The following is a 15,833-nucleotide window of genomic DNA, read 5'->3' on the forward strand; positions in this document are numbered from 1 at the left end:
ATTAGACAAGTGGAAAACGAGAAGTAACAGACCTAAAAACCTCACAGCAGATAAATATTTGGAAATCATATCCTGAAGAAAGAGGAAGAAATGCACAAAGACCTGATTCCTGACCTGAGAGAAGTCCAGTCCTTTCATCCACGGAGTGTTTGCTGAAGCCTCATCATATTGTGAAGGTGGAAGGGTTCCTGTCATGAAACCATTCTTAAGGAAGGGAAACAGAAAAGGCTGCAGTTTGCCACATTACAGGACTGAAAATTAGTGTCAACAGGTCTGATGAAATGATGAATCCAAATCTAAAACTTTTGGTTTAATTGATCATCACTATGTATAGATCAGAAGAGAGAGTCAGGAGTGAGCGGCGGGAGGCTGTCGTTTGAGCTAGAAAAATGTTTCAAATGCTGTCATGGACAAGAGAATAAAAAAAGCACACAGTTTTCCAGTTGGCAGCAAATACAAATGTCTCCTTATAAACTTTATTAATCAATCTTGTATTTACAAATACATACATAATCTAATAATTCTGATATTAAACATTGGTATTTACAAAATAGCTCTTGGAAAAACAATTCTGTACAGCACAACCTGATAAGTTAGTAAATTACATTAGTAGGTAACTGTGCAGAAGGTTTCTCAATGACCCAGGATACACTGAACTCAAGTTCTAAACCTAAAACTGATTTTGTTTTACTACCAGTCGGTTTAACCAACATTTTTACAACAAACTTTAAAGTGCCCCTGTTATGCTTTTAACTTTTTTCTTCATCATTCAATCCATTTCATAATTTGACATGTTTGAAAAATCCACACCAAAGAGAATTAGAAAGGTTTTATGCAAAGGTTTGCTTGCAATGCCTATTAACGTCTCCCTGCAGAACAGGAAGAAGTATGATAAGGACAACTCAACCGTGATGTCCACAGCTGTCCATTCTCTCCCACAGAACACATGACTATTATTATTCCACTTAAAACTTGACACCCATGTAAAAAACTGGAATAATTTTTCCCATCCTTGAGGAAGGACAGAACGAGCAGTGACCTCAACTCAAAGATGGGCGATAACTCTAAAATGTCTCTTATCAGCAAAATACTCCAAATGCTTTACTGTAAGTCTCCAAGAAGTGCAAAATCACCATTTCAACAAGTGCTTCGTCACCACTTTCTGAACTCATTGAACATTAAAAGCTGCTCTGCACTAACAGCAAACACGCATGGAAAAAACTCTCCAAGTTAAAAAAAAAACAAAAAACGAGGCTTTGCCGTGATTTCGATCAAATTCAAACGTAGGATGATGTTAAAGTTAGAAGCGATGGCATGTTTTTATAATGTGGCTACGGCTTTCTGTTTGCAGATGTCAGCTTTTGAAGGGCTACGCCAGTTACATGTGAATTTGGTGGAGCTAACCATCCAGACCAGAATGGGCTCGTGGGAGTGTAGCCTCAAAAAGACAGCAGTGCACAAAGAGGCACACCTTTGCTTGTAGACCTACAAAATAAAATTAGGAGCCTATAAGCATAAGAGGGACACTTTAAAGACACACATTTCCATGTTCCTGTAAAATTATAAGATTGTTCAGATATTACAAATGATAACATTGGCAAACGCCAAAGGGAACATATCTGAGACCAAAACTGTTTTGAACATGTAAACAACAAAAATCACCATTTCAACAAGTGCTTCATCACCACTTTCTGAACTCGTTGAACAATAAAAGCAACAACATTTAAAATTTTTGCTCTAAAGCTCCAGTTCACCATCACATTCACGCTGCAGCAGGAGGTCTCCTCACACGGCCGAGCTGCCGTCGTGGCCCAGAATGTGGCTGATGTTGTGAGCAGGACGATTCGGCTGCTTGCCCGAGTCGGCAGATGCGGTGTTAGAGAGAGACAGCAAGGGAGACATTGGCATCGCTGAGCCATCAGTGGGCATGCCGGTAGCGATTTCGGGAAACAGAGAGGTCAAGTTGAAGTTGGAGATGTGAGGGGTGATTCCAGACGAGTTGGCGATGGGCATCGGGGGCATTTCTGGAAGCAGCGGGAAGCTGGCCTGACCAAAACCCACAGGGCGTGGCGGGGACAGGATTGAGCCAAAGCGGTTGTTGAGTGGAGGAGCGCTCCCTTTGTCGGCACTCGGGCTCGTAAACATTTGGTTGGGAAAGTATTGGAGGGTGACATCACTGGAAAGGCTGGGGTGAGCAGCTGGAGAATAGGAAGGGTAGAAGGAGGTTAAAGTGTTCTGAGGCTCAACAGGGAGGAGGGACGGCGTACGGGAGGCGTTCGGCTGGCTCACTGGCGGGATGAACGTAGAGTTTGCATTGATGGGAGGTGGAGGATTCATCCCTCCCTCAGGAATAAAAGGGAAACCAAAGTTTTGTGTTAGGTGCTGATCAGGAACCAGGTTGTTGTCGCTAGGAACCTGAGCACTGTCTGACATGAAGCGCACAATGGCGCTACGCCGTGCCTCTCCTCCAGACTGCGGTCGGCTCAGCAGCACCCCACCTCCAGGGGGCAGAGGCAGATGGCCCTCAGGCTCAAACGGGTTGCTCGGTCTGAGCGTACCGGATCGAGGCCGGTCGCCAGGTCTCAGTTTGGTGGGCTGAGGATCTCTGGCAATGTGGCGAGAGTGTTGGCTAACAGCAGTGGGTGGACGGGAGGGGGCGGAGGAGCGGCCTGGCTCAGAGCTGCTGTGTGGGGGTGGAGGGTGAGGGAGTCCTGATCGCACACCTGGGCCTGGGTGCATGTTACTGCTGACCTGAGAAATGTGGCCCTTGTTTCCCTCTGCAAGTCGCATAGGCGGAGCCTTCTGGGTTTGGGGAACACTGGGACTGGAGGTCTTGGCCTGTATGTCTCCTGACGAGTTTCCAGGCACACAGCTGTACTCCATGCTGACCGGAGGACAGCACTGCACTGCTCGTTGGTGGTTGCTCTGCTCAGGAAGGTGGGGGGACAGGAGGCTTTGCATGAAACTCTGATGACATCCATCCTGTTCTCGAGGCAGTGCTGGTCCAACCTGGACCCCTTGTGATCCAGGATGAGCTCCACTGTAGCCCCCACGATTTCGGCCATCTGTTGCAGGGCCCATCCTGAAACCTGGCTGTTGCTGCCCCTGAGGCCCCCTCTGGGAGGGAGGCACTGGTTTAGATGTCATGTCACTCCCACGAGATACCTGAGCCTCAAAACCACTGAGCTGATGTGCTCCTCCTGCACCCCCCATTGCCTTAAAGGGCGGACACTCTGAGACCCGCTGAACATCAGCGGACCCCGGATGGTCAGATGGCAGACGGCTCTGTGGGTTATGTGCAATGTTGGCCTTCCCTCTTGACGTGTCCAGATAACCACGGAGGTCTGGCTGCTCCTGAGCGCCACTGTGACCAGGCTGAAGGTGGAGACCGATGCGCTGCTGCTCGCCACTAGTGGAGCTTTTACCGATGAGCGCCTCAGCAGAGTAGCTGGACACACGGTGACGTTCCTGCCGAGATGGAGTGCAGGCCAAGTCAGACGACCGTGACACAGGATTGGCGGGAGGAGAAATGAGCTGCTGCTGCTCCAGACTCCTAGAACTCATCATCCTCTGCATAGCATTATGGTCTTGACCAGACTGAGGGAGAAAAAGTGGAAATATTATCAGTGACACCCTCAAAATGAATCTTAACTATCATAAATCAATAAGAGCAATAAAAACAGATCAGAGTGGAGTCCAGTGGTGCCCCTTAGTAGTATTTTATGCAGCTTGTGAGGGCAACAAACATAAAATGCACTACTGAACATTTTCAACACCCACAACTCATGTCACGCTACAATATATCAGCCCAGAAAATGAACAAGGGAGATATTTATTCAATTTCAACATCTGTTCTTCCCATCATAGCAGACCAAACCTTTCTAACATTAACAAATAAGGCTGCTGTCCAGAAATTCAGAAAACTCAATCAACTTAAAGAAATCTATCAAGAAATGAATTAATCACATAAAAGACTATCCTCTGAACTGACGCAAGTTGTGACTTTGTAATGTGATGTAATGTAGTGTGCCTTTTTCTTGCATGGCCCTCAATCATATGTTAAGTCCCAAAAGTGGCACTCTGTCATCAAAACTTTGAGAACCCCTGGTGTACAGTGTCATCCAACCACAAAGCATGTGTTAACATTTTTATCCTGACAGCTCTCAGATGTTCATGAATAGATAGTAGAAATTAAAACAAAACACAATGATTGAACTACATTTCAATTACAAACAATCTTAAATTTACACTCCTCTGTCTACACTGTGGCTGTAAGGGCAGAGCTGCTATTTCACTGCAAAGTCCCCCACACACTATAAAGTGTCAATACTGTGATTGTTTTCTTTTCATGATTTTTTTTTCTTTCTGTAAATGAGAGTTTCTCTGTGGTAGACTGTTGCAGCAGCCAGGTGTTTGTATAAAGGACACTTAGGTAGTTAGGCAGAGTTACACTAACTTAAACTGTTTCAGATCTCTTGCACAGGAAAAAAAAAAGTCTCATGGGGTAATACTTAGTAAATGGTACATGGAGAACAAAAACATTCCAGTGGACTGGTTTTCAAATATGCTTTATGCTAAAAATGCAACTGTCACTTTTTATATCACATGACACCAACCTTGAGGTGGTCCTGCTGGGCCAGGTGATTACTGTGATGGCCCCTGGAACTGGCTGCCTGTGCTTCACAACTCTTTTCCTGGTGCCTAAAGTGCTGCTGCTGGATCTGCTGCTGCAGATGCTGCTGGTGTCTGGAGTGAGAGCTCTGCTGCTGCTGCTGCAACTGCTGCTGCTGTTGGTGTTGTTGATGCTGTCCCTGTGGAGGCTGTTGGTGTGTCTGTTGTTGGTGCTGCTGGGGATGAGACTGGTGCTGTGTTGGCTGTTGATGCTGCTGTGATTGTTGGTGTGACTGCTGTGGATGTTGCTGGGTCTGCTGCTGCGTGTGCTGTTGATGCTGTGCCTGTTGTTGTTGATGTGAAGGATGCTGCTGCTGCTGAACTCCAGACTTTTCCAGGTGATGCTGCTTCTGCTGCAGGCCAGCAGGTGAGCCTGTTTGACTGCCTCTGACGAGTGCCCGCTTCTTCTGGACATGCTGCTCTTGTTGCTGCAGCGCCCTCTGGTGTATTGAGTGGCGCTGTGCTGGGTCTGACTGTGTCAAGTGGTGCTGCAGATGATACAGATGGTGCCTCTGTTGCTCCTGCTGTTGCTGTTTCATGTAAAGGTTCCCTCCCAGATGTTGACCAGGCTGTGTTACAGCATGCTGCTGATGCCCCTGGGGCAGATGAAGTACCCCTGGCTGGTTCTGCTCAGGAGGTCCTTGTGGAGGGCAGTGCCCATCTGCAGGCCTAACTACCGGGCTCATAAAAGAGTTTGCAGAGAAGATAGGGCCTCCACCTTCTGAATTAATCCTTGTCATGACGGTTGAGGAAGACGACGGTAGCTGACCTACCATCATCTGGTTGTGGTCAGCGGCTTTCACATCCATGTGGTTGACAGGGTTACCAGATGGAGGGCAGGGCTTAGGTCGTTTACCAGTGTTTAACATCACCTCATCCTGAGCCTGCCGCTTGGAAATTAGCTTTACTTGTCGCTCGCCAATACCAACTCCTCCCTGAGCCCTCATTAGTGTAGTCTTTAAGGGGATGTACTCATTTGGCTGTGTAGCACCTGAACAGGGTGAGTGAGCATTATTTGAGGCTTGGGATATAAGAGATGAGGTCCCCGCAGGAGAGGGAGTTGAGGCCTGTTGGCCAGGCAGATTTGGGGAGCCAGGGTAGGGCTGGTGACTAGAGCTGGGCCTAATCAGGTTGTTGACACTGAGGCTTGCCACTGTCCCACTCTGGGATGAGTTCTGAGACTGGACCTGGGGAAGAGGCTGAGACTGGGAGTAAGAGATGTTTTGTGGATGTCTGCTTCCACCGGCTGCACTCACAGGCCCTTCCCCAACCTGTCCTCTGACAGACACCTCAACAGCAGGTTTAACTGTTCCTGGGTCAATAGGCTTATTCACTTTAGCCTGCTGCCCAGCTGAGCCTCGTTCTTTACTGGCTGACACTGGTGTGGTTTTTGTGGACTCCCACGTGGCTGTGGCGGGGTTAGTAGATGCAGTGTTTTCCCCAGAGCACCCTCCACTCCTCCTTCCAGGGCTGTCCTGCTCCAGCATGGCTAACGCCAGCATCTCTGCCTGCTCATTTGTGAATGTAAATGTTCCAAAGGACCCAGATGATGCACCGATAGTGTGGCCTTGGGGAAGCATGGACGCCACAGAAAACCCTCTACCACCCCCAGCTCCAGAAGACATGGGAGAATCAGTCTGCCTGCTAGAGGTCAAAGAGTGCTCCAGAGTTTGATCATCTAAGTTAGTGTACACCTGTTGAGACAACGAAAAGTCCTTTCTAGGAGGAATGTCAGGAGCCACTACTAAGCTCTCTTTGGCTGCTGGTGTGGACTGCATCTCCTCCTGAGCCTCACTGTTTGGTCTAGGGGCCTGAGGCGGTTTGCCCTCAGTAGGATGGCAGGAGGACAGATTGGGTGTGCTCACATCAGTCTGCTGTGTTGTAACTCTGGGAGCAGTGTTCCTTTTACTAATATCTGAACTTGTTGTAGGGGTTGTTGCAGAGCTGTGCATAGCAGAAAATGCAGGTGCAGATGATGACAGAGTTGTGGACACAGAAGATGAAGGAGTGGCTTGAGACTCCTGTTTATTACAAGGCAGAGAATCTTGTGAAGCAGATCCCTGGGAACCACAAGGTGATGTTTGTTGGGTAGTCTTATTAAAAGGTAACGGTGCAGTTGCTGTGGTACTGCTGGTGCAGACTGGAGTCAAACATACAGTAGAAACAGAGGAAGAAGTGTACAGAGTTTCAGAGGCAGCTGCTGAGGTCACCACAGGTCGGTTTTGTCCAGAAGCAGCAGTGCTGGCAGTGCACTTAGTTTGTGTTATGCTAGTTTCTGTACTGGTGATAGGATGTTTAGCCTCAGCAGTTGAGAGCTTGGTTACAGCTGAGTCGCTGCCAGAAAGTGGAGATACTTTACTCTTGTCAACCAAGTCTGAACTAACCGATGGCTCGATCGATGTGGCAGTGACTGTTGTAACTGCAGTTGTGATGCTGCTAGTGTTAGAATGACTGAATGTCGAATCACTCTGAGATGCACTGACAGAGGTTTTATCCCGTGGATGGGATTGACTAAACACAGCTGGCCCGCTGGATGAACTGCTTACAATCATTTTCTGTGTGTTCTGTTGTGTAGTGACACTACCTATAGCTTTATCTATAGCTGTGACAGCTGTGGTACATGTGGAGTTAATGTCTGTGACTTTAACAGATGCAGACTGTAAAATTTGAGATCCTGTAACCTGAACTGTCTGGCTCTCTCCTGTAGCAGTTATTGGCTTGGCACAAAGAGCTACAGCAGGTTGTGGGGGACTGGTTTCCTTTTTCTTTGCAGCTTTAGTCCTTTTTGCTGCTGCTCTCTTCATATTCAAGGCTGTGCGAAGCCTCTTTGCTGAAGGCTTAGAGGTACTAACCACCAGCCCTGATGTGACTGGGACCTGTAGCTGTCGGGCAGGTAGTGCAAGTGTGGCTCCAGAGATGGATGCTGGAGCAGGAGGCTGCTGCTGCAACACTGATAATGGAGCAGGTGGAGGCTGACCATTGTTCTGACTAGAAATGTTAAGAGGAAGACCCTGAGAGATGCTCTGATTGAGACTGCTGAGGGCCCCTAAGCTGTTGAGAGCCACATTAGTAGTCGGTTCCTCACTGGTAGTGGGCTGGACTAGCTGCAATGTACTCTGGCCACCCTGGGAACTGGCCTTATCAGAAGTCTTCACAGGCTGCAAGGCAAACACCTGTCCATTCACAGTGATAGTCTGCGGGGTTGTAGGAACTGGTGGAGAAGATGATGTCTGGGTGGCCTGCGGAGGATGGCTCGCTTGAGGCTGAACAGGGCGAGGAAGAATGTGCACCAGCTGCTTTCCCCCTACACTTTGCAAGGATGGTGCAGACACCGAGGTGCTGGTCATGGGTATCTGAGTGGAAACAGTAGGGATAGCAGCAGGCACCATGCCAACTTGGGGATTCTGAGCAGAAGTTGCAGCCTGATTGGGTGCCTGGATGATTACAAAATGCTGACATGGTGTTTGACTTGTTATTTCCTCCCTCACAACTGGCTGGGTAGGGCAAGCACTGGCCTGCTGCAGGATTACAACACTTGGATTGTTTGTGTTCTGTGGTACTGTAACACCTGAAGCAGTTGCTCCACCTGGGTTGACTTGCAACACCTGCATGGTCTGAAGGAGAGGAAGCACGGTGGCCTGTGGCTGGGGTACCAGGGCTGGCTGAGGGAGGGGTTGAGGTTGTGGGATTATGGCTGGTTGAAGAAGAGTAGGCTGGGGCTGAGACACGACTGCAGGGTGGGCCACCACAGGTGGCTGCTGCACTATGGCTGATTGAGGAAGAACAGCACACTGAGGTTGGCATGCTAGGATAGGCTGAGGCTGTGTCTGGTTTAGGACTGCTGGCCGTATCTGGGGTGCTCTTTGAAACGGCTGCGCTTGAATGTGACCTGTAAGAGGTGCCTGCTGTACAGGCACCTGTGGTTGCATCTGTATTTGAATTGGGTGAACAGATGGTTTGCTGCCCATTGGACATACAGTCACCTGCTGGATAGGCTGGGTGGTGTTGCTGACTTCTGGAGTGGAAAGACTTTGGCAGACTGGCTGCACTGTGTTCCCTGCCATCTGCAGTGTTGTCCAGGTAGTCTGTGTGCTGCCTGCTGCCCCAGCCCTGAGAAGGGCTTGGCTGGTTGGGATAGCAGTGTAACTTGCAGTCCTTATGGTAGCGTCCTGCGTTACCCATGAGCAACCCTCTGAAGCTTTTGTAGGGTGGGTGGATGCAGGCAGAGCAGAGCCTTCAGTGGGGAGCTGTGAGGCTGAAGTAGCTGCTAAGGTGAGGGGCTGAGCTTGCTGAGGCATTGACGTGGATGCTGCAGGAATCTGGAGGGTGATGTAAGACACAGAAGGTGGCAGAGTGGGTGCCACAGTTGGTGCTTCAACCACACACTGCTCTATCATTCTCAGGCTGGGTGTAGACTGAGTGGGTGCTGCTGCTGACCCAGGGAGAAGTGCAGGGGTAGAAGAAGAGTTGTTAACATGCAGCAGGGCTCCATTAACCCTTAATCTGGCACTGGCCTCAGATGATGGCTGAATAATTAATGTTTCAGATGACTGTTTTCCTGGGCTAGTCTCCTTTCCTGCAGGGAATTTCCCATTGCCATTAGAACAAACAATTATCCCCTTTGGGAGCTGGTGAGTAGGGGGAACTTTTGCCACTTTAGCACAGCGTTGTTTGCCCTTCCAGTGGATAGTGGGATCTTCCAGAGGGTTAATGTCATTGGCTTTGAGGAGCTCAATATAGTGAGCACTCTCTCGCCTCAATTCCTCCAGCTGACGCCGCAGCCGACGGATTTCCTCTGCTGCAATGAGGTGTAGAGTTCATGACTTTAACCACACATAATCCATATTCACACTTAACTTGTAGGATACTCCAACTAAATTAGGAAGCTGGTGTGTACAATATTACAATTTACCTTGGACTTTATCTCCTCCTTCCAGAAGCATTGTATCATTTTGTTTCTTCAGTTCAGTGATGTAACGAAAGGCCTGGTCCAGTATCATGTTCTTACTCTAAAAATAAAATCACATTTTTTTCTATTAAAATATTTTGCTCTAATTTCACTATATTTAGGCAAACAGAAACACCAGATTGTCTCTTACCTGTTTAAGTGCTTGGGAACATGGCAAAAGATTACCAATGCGGTTAATCCCGGCATTAATCTTTTCTTTTCTGTGTCTTTCAACTAAAACAACAAAAAGACACAAAGTCATCAGAATTCATGTACATTTAAAGTAAACCCTACACAATAAATCTATGGTCATCTATGGTTTTTTTACCTGCATTGTGAGATTCTTTGTTTTTCTTCTTTCTGCAAACAATAAAATAACGTTAAAAAAAATTGAACAGTTCACATTTTAAACGACCACTTACGGAAATTATTTGACTGAACCGGAACAAACAGACTATATCTCAAAGATGTTTACTTGGGTTTACGGCCAGGTGTCTGAGTTTCAGTCATCTCTGGCATCCTGTCCTCACAGTTGCCTGTATGATAAGGTACCAGTCAACACATCAACAGCTGGACCTAAAATCCATTCCGTGCTCGTCCTGCTGCAAGCAAAACATAAAGCATCCGAACAGAGTATTGATTATAAATAAGAGCACTGTCAACACACCGCTGTGTATCAGCTGAGAAAAATAGTACAGATACACTAGTGATGAGCTCATACTGTTTCATACAATAGCAGATATAAAAGTATTAAATCTGTCAAGCTACACTCAGCCTCTACTACTACCAGATGCTAACAAGCTAGTGTAATTACCCTATCTTTACTCATTTAGATAAAAACACTTACCGACACGTTACAAAATAATTAGAGTGTTACACGAAGTGATTAAACAGATCTTTCTCCTGGGCTTGTGTATCAATATCGGCAGCGAGCGATGTTCATATATTTAAACCTGCAAAGAAACCTAAGAAATTACCTGTTCAGCTAGCTTTCTGATAGCTAGCAGGCTAACAGCTATCTTAGCTTATCGACACCGACATGATTATTAAGCAGAACAACGCCAGTCGCTTCTCGGCCGTGCTCACACAAATGCTGCTTACAGAGAGTAGTTTTCACGAACCTTTAGCCTCGACATTTTGGAGACCGCTGTTCCTGTAAGAACTTTAAAAATTGGAGGCTAACTATTAGCTAGCAAAGCTTTCAACTCATCTCCCAAAACAATCTGAATAACCTAACTTAGTGCTGAAAGGGGCGGGCCGCACGCAGTCCTGAAAGCCAATAGCATTCCAGAGGTAGGAGGTTATATCCAATCACAACACCTATAAGCATCCAAGGAAGAGTTTAAGGCAGAGGGAGACATAAATCATACACACACACACACACACACAAAACCCAATTTCTATACTAAATATTCATAATGTCAAAACATAACACAACTTTTACTGCAAATAGTAATTTATTCATTTAGACGTTAAAAAGTCTTACAATATAGAGCTCCAGAAAAGATAAAATTCTCCAAAGAAATGAAAACATGCGTATACTACAGTGGAGAGGACACAACTCTCCTTGCATGCAGAGGTGTCAGAGCTTCCTCTGGGTAATACACTGTTAAGAGATCATAGCAAAACTCCAAAACTTTCAGCTGAAAGTGTGTGTAATCACTGAAGCTCACTGTGGCAGGAAGTTTGAGAAGACCAATGTCATAAGATGGCTACATAAGGTGCCAAAGGTGTTTAAGGTATGTCTCAAAACACTTGTATATATTTAGAAACAAGCATCCACAAACACCTCCACCATACTACTGAAAATAATGCCCAAATCCAAATCGATCTGATGTTATTCATAACACATTCAATACATTTGTTTGGTTCTCTCGTTCCTTTATATTTTCACTCTTTGTGATAAACCCAGGAGAACCTCTGAACCATTTGCCATTTCAGTGTGGAAAATAAAAATAACAGACTAGTTGAAGGGGGATTTAAATAACAGCCTGGAAATATTTAAAAATTAAAAGTACTGAACGCATATTCCCACTGCCACAAAACCGTCAAGCTTTTCCCCTTTCTCCTGTACTGAGGGGACGCATTTCTGCCCCTCCGGACACAACAAACCGGTCAGACTCATTTCTCATGAGTCCAAAGATTCAGGTGGTGCAGGAATAGAGCTTTGTCTGTTCCACATATCTCAAGTATCACTCCAAGCTGACCACCTGGGACTGCATTTGTGTCGGGGGATGGTCTTTCAAGCACTTTTTCCCTTTACTTTTCCAAACCAACTGATTTCCTTTGATCAACAGCATAGATATGTCCCCTCCAGCTTTAATAACCGCATTTAAAAAACAAAACAAAAAAAAAAACAACAATGTGATTTGAAAACACCAACTCTTTCCCCCTCCACCATGTCAACTGTCAGAAGTTGGTAACTTTGTCAACAGGAGCACTATAGGATGCTTAGCTTTTTGTCATTGTCAATTAACAGTATGAAGAGAATTTGAAAAAAAAAGAAAAAAAAAAACAACAACAGGGGACCCTCTTGTGAAATAAATGCAGCAACTTTTATGCTTGAAATTTGTTTTCTCTTTTTAGCGTCCTTTGAAGAAAGTGTTGAATCCTGGGGCATTTGTCACAGTTCTGTTTCTGTGGAGGTGGCCACATTAGTGCCTTTTCCGAACGCTGTGCCCCTACTCTGACTTCTGAAGCTCTCCACTGGGCAGTGCACAAGGACTGCGCAGGCTCTTTTGCAACACATGGGCATCTGCAGGCTCTATCCTCTTGTAGTAATTCTTCTTTGTCTCAATAATCTCAAAGCCAAACTTCTGGTAAAAGTCAATGGCCGACTCATTGCTGATCTGCACATGACTGTAGAGTGGGAAAATACAAATGCATTAACAGGCAGCTCATCTGGAAAATCAGTCAAAAATAATTATTGTATGCAGATAAGTTTTCATGCAAATTCTGCAAACACTCACAGGTAAATATTATCAAAAGTTCCATCCTTCTCGCAGATGTTTAGCACATGATTAAGCATCTTTGTACCTGGCGTAAAGGTAAAAACAAAATCACCAATTGCACAACAGCCTCTTCTTGAGGTCCTCATAACTTTTAAGAAACAGTATCAAACAGTCTAGTCTATCATACATCTCATAGAGGATGACAATTGCTCCTTTTATTAATTTTGTTCTTTTGTAAGGTGAACTTGGCTTTTTGAAAGGTGCCCTCAAATAAAATGTATTATTATTGTAACTTCCGTTATCAAACTAATGACAGTAGAGCTTCTATTCACCTGAATCACACATAAGGATCATTAATGATAGTGGGGAAGAAAAAAAAAGTTTCTTCTTCAGGAATCAATAACAGAAACAATCTACTACTACTTACCAATTCCAAGTCTACGGTAGGGTGCTAGACAGCCAAGTGTCATGATGTACAGTCTCTTCTGGTTCTGAGAGTGGTCCACTCTGCAGCACACAGCACCCACTGCAATGTCATTGAAGTACGCTGCAAAAAACCAAAACAAAACATGATGCTGAAAGATCAAATACCTCTAAAAGCCACATTTCTACATTTCATTTCCCATGACTGAAAATCAAGCTGTTAAAGTGCATGCAAACTGAATTCCACCAGTCGCTTTCCTCTTTAACGCATCAATGTCATCACATACAGTCATAATCAGGTGTCACCCTAACTGAAGTTGTCTAGGTGTAAGTATTGTGATGTCTTACCTAGCTTTGCAAGCTCTCCAACTTCCAGCACATCTTTGTAAAACTTGTCGTTGTAGCTGACGGGGAAGATGACCTGGTTGAGGCGTTTCAGCTGCTTAATGTTGTGGGGCGTAACGTCCCCCAGCTCGATCCGGCTACTGGAACAAGAGCAAAACGGTCAAATGGCTGACAACAGGTAAACCATTTCATTTAACATTATATGAACCAAAATACAATAAAGACTAATAAACTGACATCTTACAAGCCTTCTATCCTTTATATTTGTTTATAAGCACAGTTCTTTCAGTCTATACACTCAATATTTGAGTAAACACTTTTACTATCAAAGCTCAAAGATGAATTTCACTTTTACTATCAAAGCTCAAAGATGAATTACACAGATAGTTGTCTACTTTGAGTACTGATTAAATCATCTCTCATGAACTGCGTGATTTCGTCCCAAAAGCTATAACACTGCTGAACTGAACCTGTTATCAACTCTTGTATAGCTTAAATCAACATGTCCCCTCTAATCACACACATACATTTACATAATCTACTACTAACAGTAATTCTTTGGACGAATGCCGCTTAGAAATAAATTTTAACAACACCTGCAGCTTGTGCTTTTTATAACTCTTTACTTAAAAATGAAACTTTTCTACCATCAAAATTGATTAATATTCTCCTTTAAATATCTATAGGATGACCAGGGGACATGGCTGGATTTGTGTAACTAGTAAATGACCCACACGTAGCAGTCCACTCGCCTCAGTGAGAGGTTCACTGTGGTATTTATAGGACGACTACACATCCAAGAACTGGTGGAGGTCACGTGTGTTGTCCTTAAGCATGTACAATGAGATCGGTGAAACCCTAAGTATACAATTAATACACTTCAGCCTTTATTGCCCTCGTGGAATAAGAGAATTTATTCAGAAATGTCCAGAAGCATCATTGATAGTGTGTTACTTTGGCAGATCAAGTTACACTGAGTCAGCTGGCACAAACGCTAAAGTTGCTGTCATGTGTGACATTAAAATGGTAACTTTTTTGCCCAACGTGAGATAGCTGCGTCTAAGACTTTCGACAAAACTGGTATGACTCTGTGCAGGTAGCTGAGGTTCGCGGCAAATACCAAAAATAATCAGAGCTATGATTAGCTTAGCTAAACTGGCTTTACTGACTCAGCTCTCCACTAGCAGCGAGCTAGTTAGCTTAGCTTGTTCGCGACCTACACAAACCGACAAGCGGCTAAAGTTAACGACAACAACTAAGACAGCACCACTTCAGTGACGGTGCTGTCCTTTATATAGTGGCCATGAACCTAAATAAAAGTCGTTTCGCAAGCTAGCTAGCCTCGCCGTCACCTCCCCGCCTCCTCCTGTAGGAAAAAAAACAGACATGAAAAACTTTACTTGTGCTAAGCTACGTATTCGTGACCCAAAAGTTCACACTCACCCTTTCATTTTAAAGAGATGATATCCCTTATTTTCGAAGAGTATGAACTCTGAAGTTGTTTCGGGTAAAAGGTGAGAAACTGGAAAGAGTTGGGGTCGGGGATGCCTCCCGTTTTACCCTCCACATGTAGCTAGTTACGATGGTTGCAGTTAGCTTAGCCGCCACACTCCTTCCACGACTGTGTGGAGACGGACTGTCAACCCTGACCTCCGCATGCGCACACGCGCCTCTAATGTTAGATATGAGACTTTTTGACCTGGATTTGGACTCTCAGGCTCTTTTCCAGCCAAATTAAGACATTTAAATAACGGTTTATGTGTTGAAAACATCCTGGTTCTCAGTCATAATTATATAGGGCTCGTATTCGTCTCGCATTATTTAAGGGGACCTTACTTCTGGTGTGACATTGAGGCGTGTGAAATGCATTTGTCTGACCTCCGAAAGCAAGCATTATATTTTTTGGGGGAAAAGCGCCTACGTCTTCGCCCCAGAACTGGATTACTACTACTCAATGAAATCTATCGTTTTAGTTTTCTAAATATATTACTGAAATTATTTTTTATATTTATCTACTCATAAAAAAGGAAATCCGAAATTAGTTTATATATGTAATACAGTGTTGGTCATATGGATGCTGAGATTTTCTGTTACACAACGAAAGCGAAAGAAAAACCCATGAGCCCTGTAGTTCTGTAAATTTGTAGTTTGGAGAAACTACCCCAATAAATACACCCCCCAATAAAAAAATAAAAAAACAAACAAACTGGGGGTATGTATACATATTTAAATAAATGTATTTTATCAAAATTACATTTTTATCGTTTACTCCTAAACCACCTGAAAGATAAACCGGGAGTTGTGAAAGCACCTCCATTTTGGCTCAACCGTTGCTGAAAAGATGTCAAACAACATGAGAGATAAGGTGCCGTGGCTCATTATGATCTATGTAATGTAGATAGGTTGTTTATCGTTGCATACCAACAGAACTTACATCACTGTGGGTTTACGCTCGCTCACATAAGGTGTACTTAAAAGTTTACGTAGTCTCCCAT

At 44.9% G+C, this 15,833-nt stretch overlaps 2 protein-coding genes across 4 annotated transcripts; both read right to left on the reverse strand.

The window, feature by feature from the left end:
* Nucleotides 1-513: 513 nt before the first annotated feature.
* On the reverse strand, nt 514-10,956 carry usf3 (upstream transcription factor family member 3). Of its 2 annotated transcripts, none has more exons than XM_076888162.1 (7): nt 10,741-10,956; nt 10,095-10,218; nt 9,948-9,979; nt 9,771-9,853; nt 9,584-9,680; nt 4,617-9,469; nt 514-3,597 (listed from the first exon to the last, which is right to left on the reverse strand). In XM_076888162.1, the coding sequence occupies exons 2-7, from the start codon at nt 10,136-10,138 to the stop codon at nt 1,786-1,788; spliced, it is 6,921 nt and encodes a 2,306-aa protein (XP_076744277.1). In that variant the 5' UTR covers nt 10,139-10,218; nt 10,741-10,956; the 3' UTR covers nt 514-1,785. The 2 variants fall into 2 exon arrangements, with proteins under 2 accessions (XP_076744277.1, XP_004546764.3); XM_004546707.3 differs by having other exon boundaries at nt 10,095-10,221.
* A 101-nt stretch (nt 10,957-11,057) lies between these two features.
* Nucleotides 11,058-15,014, reverse strand: naa50 (N-alpha-acetyltransferase 50, NatE catalytic subunit). 2 transcript variants are annotated; one of them, XM_004546710.4, is made up of 5 exons: nt 14,782-15,014; nt 13,342-13,475; nt 12,998-13,117; nt 12,589-12,655; nt 11,058-12,478 (listed from the first exon to the last, which is right to left on the reverse strand). In XM_004546710.4, the coding sequence occupies exons 1-5, from the start codon at nt 14,787-14,789 to the stop codon at nt 12,301-12,303; spliced, it is 507 nt and encodes a 168-aa protein (XP_004546767.1). In that variant the 5' UTR covers nt 14,790-15,014; the 3' UTR covers nt 11,058-12,300. The 2 variants fall into 2 exon arrangements, with proteins under 2 accessions (XP_004546767.1, XP_004546766.1); XM_004546709.4 differs by having other exon boundaries at nt 13,342-13,478; nt 14,782-15,013.
* Nucleotides 15,015-15,833: the final 819 nt, after the last annotated feature.

The sequence above is a fragment of the Maylandia zebra genome, linkage group LG9 (assembly GCF_041146795.1).
Source record: "Maylandia zebra isolate NMK-2024a linkage group LG9, Mzebra_GT3a, whole genome shotgun sequence".
Lineage (NCBI taxonomy): Eukaryota > Metazoa > Chordata > Actinopteri > Cichliformes > Cichlidae > Maylandia > Maylandia zebra.

What these genes read in the sequence shown, in the direction of transcription:
- usf3 (XM_076888162.1), bottom strand. Translation starts at nt 10,138, where the DNA reads ATGCCAGAGATGACTGAAACTCAGACACCTGGCCGTAAACCCAA. An exon ending in CAAAGAATCTCACAATGCAG is followed by an intron (nt 9,854 to 9,947) that starts GTAAAAAAACCA and finishes TTGTTGTTTTAG; the next exon opens with TTGAAAGACACAGAAAAGAA. An exon ending in CCCAGCAGGACCACCTCAAG is followed by an intron (nt 3,598 to 4,616) that starts GTTGGTGTCATG and finishes TTTCTCCCTCAG; the next exon opens with TCTGGTCAAGACCATAATGC.
- naa50 (XM_004546709.4), bottom strand. An exon ending in TGGAGAGCTTGCAAAGCTAG is followed by an intron (nt 13,118 to 13,341) that starts GTAAGACATCAC and finishes GGTTTTTTGCAG; the next exon opens with CGTACTTCAATGACATTGCA. An exon ending in ACTTTTGATAATATTTACCT is followed by an intron (nt 12,479 to 12,588) that starts GTGAGTGTTTGC and finishes CCCACTCTACAG; the next exon opens with TCATGTGCAGATCAGCAATG.